This window comes from Octopus bimaculoides, chromosome 3 (assembly GCF_001194135.2).
Source record: "Octopus bimaculoides isolate UCB-OBI-ISO-001 chromosome 3, ASM119413v2, whole genome shotgun sequence".
Classification (NCBI taxonomy): Eukaryota; Metazoa; Mollusca; class Cephalopoda; order Octopoda; family Octopodidae; genus Octopus; species Octopus bimaculoides.
The window spans coordinates 146,549,185-146,558,207 of NC_068983.1; the positions used below are offsets into that span (position 1 = coordinate 146,549,185).

At 36.8% G+C, this 9,023-nt stretch overlaps 1 protein-coding gene across 1 annotated transcript in view; it reads right to left on the reverse strand.

Annotated features, from left to right (window-relative positions):
• Positions 1–6: 6 nt before the first annotated feature.
• LOC106882770 (universal stress protein Sll1388) overlaps positions 7–9,023 on the reverse strand; it is a 30,866-nt gene continuing 21,849 nt past the window's right edge. Inside the window, exon 4 of the mRNA XM_014933552.2 lies at positions 7–1,789. Within this exon, the coding sequence (XP_014789038.1) occupies positions 1,577–1,789 (213 nt within the window). The 3' untranslated portion in view covers positions 7–1,576. The remainder of the gene's footprint in view (positions 1,790–9,023) is intronic.

Here is a 9,023-nt window from a genome sequence, read left to right on the forward strand (position 1 = left end):
GTTAATATTGTTTTAAATATATCGATATTAACAATAATTGAACAAACACAATACATCTGTTGAGTATAGAATTTGCTATAAGTTTTTTAACTGTGTCATGGATGATTTGTTCCTGGTGGTGGTTTATTCATATTTTTTGCAAAGCCATTTACCACCCCAGGTGAAAACTCATGTACATACACATATTTGCTCACTCACACACACACATATATATCTCCACATATATGTGTGTGAGAACTCGTGTGTGTGTGTGTGTGTGTGTGTGTGTGTGCGTGCGCGTGTGCATGTGTGTGTGTGGGTGTGTTAATATGGCTACTATTGGTTTCATACTGAGAGATTTTTCAGCAATTATCATGCTCGCCACATGGGATGTTGGTACATGTCTCCATCTTGGATGAGAATACATGAAACTACACAAGACTGTACAGGATTTGGGGATAAACAAATAAATATACAGATCATGGGTGTCAATTCTTAATTGTTGCTTCCCATGCATTAACCCTGGCCATGTCCAAAATTATAAATATAAATATGAATACACACACATTCTGTATGGATGTCCATATACATATACAAGTGTATTCATATCAACATTTATAAATTTGGACGTGCTAATGCAAGAGAAACAACAATTAGGAGTTGTCTCCCAAAATCCTGTACAATCTCTTCAGCTTTGTGTATTCTCATCCAAGATAAAAATGAGTATCAATGTCCCATGTGACCAGCTTGATAATTAATGAGAAATCTTCTCTCATCTTGAAACCAATGGTAGCCTGTTAACCCACAAATAAAGACTATTATCCATCAGTGCAGTGTTGAGAACTCATTCTCACTGCTCAATATTAATGTATGTGTGTGTGTATGCGTATATTAATGAGCTGAAGCTCACACACACATATATGAATACATAATATGTAATTATATATGTGTGTGTGTGTTTGCGTGTGTGCATGTGTGAGTGTGTGTATGTATGAGTGTGTCTGTGTGTGTGTGTGTGTGTGTATATATATATATATATATATATATATATGTACACACACACACATTCATACACACATGCATATATATATATGTATAAAAAATGTGTATATACATTTATGAATATATATGTAGATTTGTATATTATATATTATGCATATTATATATACATGCAATATATTCATATTTATACACCCATGCACACACACCCACGCACATATTTGTATATATGTTATATATATATATATAATACGTAAATGTATGTATGTGTACATATATATGTATGCATGTGTATATGTGTGTGTGTGTTTTAATATTCAAATTGACATTGACATTGTTGACAATGATGTTACAGCTAGTAACAATTAGCTACACTAACACTAATTATGAATCTAACTATACAAGGAAAGAACAACAGTTTTGACTAAGTAGAATAGTTCAGATTGTTATAGTTATCTTTTTTGTTGTTGTTGCTGTAATTAATGAAGTTAATAGAAGAGATCATAAGATTGTAACTCGTCAGCATGTCGAATGTGTTGCTTCGCATGTGTGCCTGCCTGATATTTACCAGCAATGTATTCCTGATTGATAGTTTCCATCAATGTTTACCAGTTGCATTTAGTGGCCTATAAACCAGCACAGGTATGGGAGAATGATGCACCACAAAGTCACTGACACTTCCCATGAGGGTCCGTCGTGTATGACCGCGCCCTTTACTTCCCATCACAATCATTGTGGCACGTTCCTGTTTTGCTATGTCAACGATTAGTGGTCCACTTTTTCCAGCTCCAGTTCGGAATTTACCTTTTATCTGCAAGTTTGAAGAAATAAAATAAAAGTATTAATCATAAAAGAGATAAGGAGAAAGAAAAACAAGAAGAAAAAGGGATCAAATAAACATACCGATATATGAATATATAATGATGACAATGTTGATGATGACAATAATGATGGTGATGATGGTGACGATGATAATGTTGATGATAATGACGTTCGTTGCAGCATAATGTTTTCTCAAGAGAAAGAGGATGTGCCCATAACTTTTTCAAGTCCTTTGGGATGAACGAGACTGATTTGGTTTATGTTCAACTTGAACAGCTGTAAGTTGACATCTGCAGGAAAAACGTAGTCAGGAATTTTAGAAGCTTGTCACTCTTAGGAGGGAGGATTAGATGCAGTGATTACATCTGACAGAGGAGTGGGAAATACAGTGTGGGTAACAAAAAGAGGAGACACAGTTATGGCAGTTGGGTATGCGTGGAATTGAAATACAACTAGTTCTGAGGGGTAGAGGCTATATTAGTAGTGTTATAGAACAAGTACAATGAGTATACAGTATATATATATATATATATATATGGCTTAGAGGTTGTAGTGTGGTTGTAAATGAGTATTGCAAATTAGTTAGACTGTTTTCTTTTGGATGAAGCCCAAAATGTGGAACAGTGTGTATCAGCAGTGCTCTCCAAGATATGGAAGTAGTTTTCCAATAAGAGGCAGAATAGGGTTTTGTAGAGTAAATAACTTTTCAGACCAGATGTTTTTTTTCTTTCTGGGATCAAAGAGGAAAGTTAATCTTTGGAATGCAGTTTTTGCTATCATATGAAAGTGTGATTGCCAGGAAAAATCATTAGAAATTGTTGGTTACTCAACATTTCAGGTAATTTTGAGGGTTTAAATATAAAACCTAAGAGGGTGAGTTACAAGACAGATTGTGTATTAATACTACTGACAGGGACTGTCATTGTGTTGATGAGGTTATTATTATTTCTTAGTCTTAGTTCATCCTGTACAGTTGGCTTGTACATTGGGCAGTAAGACATCTCCAATAATCCTGGTTTTGAGCATAGTCCTCTGCATCTTTCCGGATAATGCTAAGTTACTTCAGGTCTTCATTGAAGGTAGTGCACCATGTCGTTTTGGATCTCTCTTTTTCTTTGACCCTCTGGTGGTTCCCATTGCATAGCTGTCTTGTGTATTTGTCCTTCTGGCAGTTGGAAAACATGACCTGCAAGTCTCACTCTTCTTTCTGTCACAATCTCTGCTACTGCCTGACCCAAGACTGGATGTGAAAGGAGGAGGATGTTCAGCTAGCAACCTGTCACCAGAACCACTAAAGAAAACACACTTGTGAGTAAAACTGCAATTGCTACGGAATAGCAAGAAATCTTATTAATTGAGCAGGTGGAGTAGTTACAGCATTGGACAAAATACTTTACAGTATTTCTCTCCTCTTTTTACATTCTTAAATTAAATCCTGAGTTCAACTTAGCCTTTCAACCCTCTAAGGTTGATAAAATGAAATACCAGTCAAATATTGAGGTTGATGTAAACCTTCCACCTAAAATTTAAAACAACTGTTATTATCCAGTGAGCTTGTTAAAAAAGGAAGATCGAAATCACATAATCTGGTGATCTCAGAGCAAAAAGTTGATGGGTATTTATCTCCTTGCTGGCTATATAAACAAATTTTGCACTAAAAGCCTATATGAGAGTTTCTCTAAAGGAATCTACTGCAGTAAAGTTTGTTCTAATAGGACATTCATTTTTAAGTGGGAATAAATATTACCTCTTGGTACATATTAGCCTCTGTTGCTAATATATATTTTCAAAAAATTATTATTATGTTTTAGTTTTGCTTTAATTCATACAAGCTGCACCCATTATCATTATTACTATTATGATCATCATTCTTTTAAGTCAGGCTTTGTTGGAACTCCTGGAGTCTTGCATATGTAGTGAGCTTGCTACCTGCAGCCTACAGTACCATGCTATCCATTCTTTTCACCTATCTAATACTTTCCTGATGATTTTGGCTGTGCCAAAGAGGTAAAACTTTTGTAACAGTTCTACTGGACACTCTATTTCAATTTCCTTTATATTCCTCTTGATGCCTTCTGATGCTGTCCCCAATGACCCAACAGTAATTGGCGGGGGCCAGAATAATGAGACATAGAAGAAAGAATTGAGATGTTATTGAGAAGTGTGTATGGGGTGATAACAGCACACTTGTTCACATGATATTGAAAAGAAAGTGTCGTGGAAGTGCTACTTAGAAAAGTAGCTGAATGTGGAGAATATATAGAAGAGAGAGAGAGTCTTTTCCTATGTAGGCTTAGCAGAGGAATCAGCCATTTAAGTTGACAGTAGTACAGTAAGATAGGACAATTAAGGATATAAAGGCAGGGAAAATAAGCTCATCATTACTGAGATGCTTGAAATATCAGGCAAAATAAGGTATATATTAATCATTTGAATTGTCAAACATGTAATACAAGAAGGCTTCATACCCAATAACTAGTATAGCGCCATAATTGTAAGCTGTTACAAAGGCAAAGAAGATGCACTAGAGAGAGTAAATAATAGAAGCAAGCTGTTGGACCAAGTTTATGATAGTTACAGAAAGAGTTACTGCAAAATTAAGAACAAGATTAACCTAGATGTAGTGCAATATGGCTTTGTACCAGGAGTAAGAAGTAATGATATTATCTTCCTAATGAGATAACATCAAATGAAATACTAAGTTAGAAGTAAGCCTCTATGCCCAGCATTCATAGATGTCAAGAAGGCTTTCACCAAGGTCCCTCACTCTGTTATTTGGTGGACACTAAAAAAGCTAGGGGTGGATGAATCGCTAGTGAAGGCTGTACAGGCAGGTTAACAGCAAAGATAGCCTTCATATGTGGTAGGGAAGCAGGAGTATTAAGAACAAAGAGTACTCACAAAAAAGATTCAGGAGGCTCCCTAAAAACACTCAATAGATTTTGTTACCTAATTAGTAGCTGGGGTGGATACTCTGAAAGCATGGTAGCCAGAGCAAGAACAAGATAGAAAAAGTACTGACAACAAAGCGTATTTCCCTCAGAGTGAGAATCAGATTGTATGATTCTTGTGTGCTATATAGTTGTGAGATCTGGGCCCTGAATGCAGAAGATTTGCTAAGGCTAGAAATAAATAGAGTATGCTTTGCTGTATGTGAACATGAACATAATAATATAAATGTACTGTGAGAAAAGAAGTGTACAAGGGGAATCAGGTGTTGTTTACAAGAGAGAAGGCTATATTGGTATGGGCATGGGATATATATATATATATGGAGGATGTCACTGAATAAAAATGTGCTATGTTCTCCAGATAATATCCGTGGAAGAAGACATAGAAAGACATGGAATAAAGCAGTGAAAACTGATTTCATGATGCTGAACATCACAAAAGAGATGACAAGTGACTGCAACAATTAATGATATGTTGTACTGATGAAAACCAATTCATTCAAGAAAGCTTGGCAGAGAGAATGCTAAGAAGAAGAGAGTTAATGACTGGGATGCTTTCACTGCATTTACCCACTGATACACTCAACCCTTTCTCTCAATATCCTCATTCTAGAGCCTCCCCACCTGGGATACTTTCATTGTATTCATCTTATACTCTCCCAACCCTATGACCCCTCAAGCCTTTCTTTCTCTATTCACACTTATGACATGAGATGACACTGGATCCTCCTCATACAACCCACTTCATCACCCTTACTACTCTCTTCTCTTTCTCTCTCACTGATGAATCATAATCCCTTTCCTTTTCTCTTCCATATTACATCCCTAAACAGTATCTTCCTGTTACTCTTTCCACTACCATCCTTTCACAGCTATAAATCTGTTCCTTTAATCATACTTTATCTCCTTTTAGCTCCTCACCTAAAATCCTCACATTCCTTTTCTTATTCTTCTTTCATTCATGGGGCTTTTTAACTTTATAAGTTACGAGGAAACCTTACCAATCACTCATGACAACACGCATACTGAACATAAACATTTCACTAATTTCGCCACAACATAAATGCTCTTCTACTTGATGAAAATAACTTCTTTACAATTTATTGTTAATATTTTAGCGATCCAAGGGACGCAACTTAGTGTTAAATATACTAAGTTACTGCCCCTCACAGATTTAAAAAAAAAAAAAAGGTCTCGTAGCCATTTGTAAACAAACCTGATGATTGTGGAATTAGATGGTTATAGCTGGAGCTAAGCTGGTCTAGATATCTTGTTATCAAGATGAAACTTAAGGTAGTCTATTGTAAATAAGATACTGTATATAAAATATTAATAACTCTCAAATGTAATGAATACTTTAATTTATTGATCCTTTCAACAAACGAACAGTATACTATCTAGTCTCTACACTTACTCTTCCCAACTTATCATCCCTGAACCTTTGTTTACAATATTCACCCTCAAGTACTTATATCTGACCATCTTACAATCTCTCATACACTTTTGCAATCTCTACTCACACTCCCAGTTTTCCTGTTTCCAATCACTTCTAATCACCTATCTTGGGAGTCGATTCTAATAATTTTTATCTCCTTCTAGTTTCACCCCGATCACCTATCTTGGGTGTCCATTCTAACTACTTTTTTTTTTTTATCTCCCTCTAGTTTCACCTCTCTCACTCCCCTGTTCCTTCTGTGGCGATAGGCCCCTCATCTGGGATGTCACATGCTGTGATAACTTCTCCAGCGGCAACATAGTGTGTGCAGCTACCAGCCAAGGCTCTGCTACTCGTCAAGTAGCAATTTGTCAAGGTATTGGTCGCTCTCTGATAGGTTCATAGCCGAACCTGTGGCAGTGGAGACCTCTGGCTTTCTTGGCCTCCTGACCATATCCCTGCTCACCGCTATCGGAGTGGAGATGGCTGACCGCAAGTGCGAGCCCCGTGCGTCAGAGTGGCTGTTCCAGCGCATCTCCAAGGCAATGCCTTTTCCATTGTTTGACTTACAGGAAATTGTACCTTTCACTCCTTGAAGTCTACACTAAATTTAGCAAATCAGATTATATGTTATGGGTCCTAGTCTTGTAGGCTGTATGGTGACCTCACTAGTGGTGGTGCAGAACACTCAGTAAAGTGGTTGACTTTAGGAAGAACTTCCAGTCATAGAAACCGTGCCAAAGTAGACATTGGTGCACGTTGCAGCCTTTAGACCCATAAAATGCTATCAAACCATCTAACCCATGACAGTAAAGAACATGGACATTAAATTATGATGATGATGGTGTGTGTGTGTGTGTGTGTATGTGTGTGTGTGTGTGTGTGTGTGTGTGAGAGAGAGAGAGAGAGAGAGAGAGAGAATTATACATTTGCTCTCAAATTTGCCACAGCCATGGACTTTCCACATGGATGCTCGGAAGATGAGTTACAAACTCTGACTGAGTAAGAATGACAATTAGTTTTATTTTTACAATAAAAGATGGATCATGTACCATGACGATAGATTTAGTTTTTGAATTTTGAAATTAACAGTAATCATTTTATCATCTTGAAATGTAATACATTTATGTAATTATGATAAATTCTGCTCTATACTCCCACTCATTCTTTATTTTGAACTTAGCAACCAAAGAGCTCTGTTTCTCTGTATATATCATCTTCCTCCTCCTCCTCCTCCTCCTCATCTTAAAGTCCACTTTTCCATGCTTGCATGGGTTGGATGGAGTTTATTGAGAAAGATTTTCTATGGATGGATGCCCTTCCTATCATCAACCCTCACTTGCTTTCAAGCAAGGTTATATTTCCCCATGGTCAGATATATTTCCGCAGGATATTGGAAATGAATGACATTCATTTACATTACACAATGTCAAGACAAGGACACACACACACACACTTTCATTTTGCATCTCTTTTTCCATGCTAGCATGGGTTACATCATTATGTTTGTAAGCTGTTGTTTTACATGAGAATGTTCTTCCTGTCAGTAACTCCTTGTTTTTCAAGTTAGAACTCTTTTATTTCACACATGTGTGAAGGTGCTAAGCAAGTAGGCATAATTTGTTGACAGGAAAAGTTATGATAAAACTGTTCACAGTGAGCAACCTTTGTAGAGCCTATGCATGCATGGGATCTATATATATGCCTGGCATGCATACTTACATACAAACATACATATACATACATACATACATACATACATACATACATACATAAACACACACATAATACTCACACCCATATACAAGGATTGTTCTGAAAGTTATGCAAAAGTGGACATAACTTTTTTATCAACAGGCAAATTATTCAAATTGCAGATGTAGGTAGAATAACTCTTCCTGTAATCAGTGTTTCTCAACCACCTTGTTTCTATGGACTCCTCTAATTCCTATTTCACTTGGGTGGACCCCCATAGCCATTCGATGTTTAAAAAGATCCTATTGTATTTTTATAATTAGATATTATTAGGAATTTTATAAAACAATTGTTAAAATACTTTGTGTATTGTAGAAATATAACTATTGTATGGGGAATCTGTAACCCCCCCCCATGATTTGTTAAGTGAACTATACTAGTTAGCATAAATGAGCATGTGCAGAACAGTCTAAGAAGAGTGTCATATGCGCAGTCATAGTGTACAGGTTGTAGGAATTATTGAATAGAGATATTGTGGAGTGCTTGTTGAAGATACACAGTTGGAGAGTAATAAGAGAACATCAGGAATGTTTGATATTATAACATTCCAGATATAACAGTACAACAAGAAGTCATACAACATATCAATAACCAATTTATTGCACATAAATTTTAATGGCAAAATCTTGTATGGACCCCAAAGGCAATGTGGACTCTAGTTCAGAACCACTGCTCTCTATAAAAACACTACTCAACATAGTTTCCATCACAAGTGATGCATTTGTGCTATCATTGAACCTAACCCTCATATCCTCTTAGAAAAAAATTCAGGTGTCCCTGCTTCTTCACAGCCACTTTCATCTTGTTCTATACTGGACTAAACAGGTGGAATCTGAGGACACCCAGATCCAAGGTGTATGAAGAAATGAAGGACTATTCATCATCATCATCATCATCATCGTTTAACGTCCGCTTTCCATGCTAGCATGGGTTGGACGATTTGACTGAGGACTGGTGAAACCGGATGGCAACACCAGGCTCCAGTCTGATTTGGCAGAGTTTCTACAGCTGGATGCCCTTCCTAACGCCAACCACTCAGAGAGTGTAGTGGGTGCTTTTACGTGTCACCCGCATGAAAACGG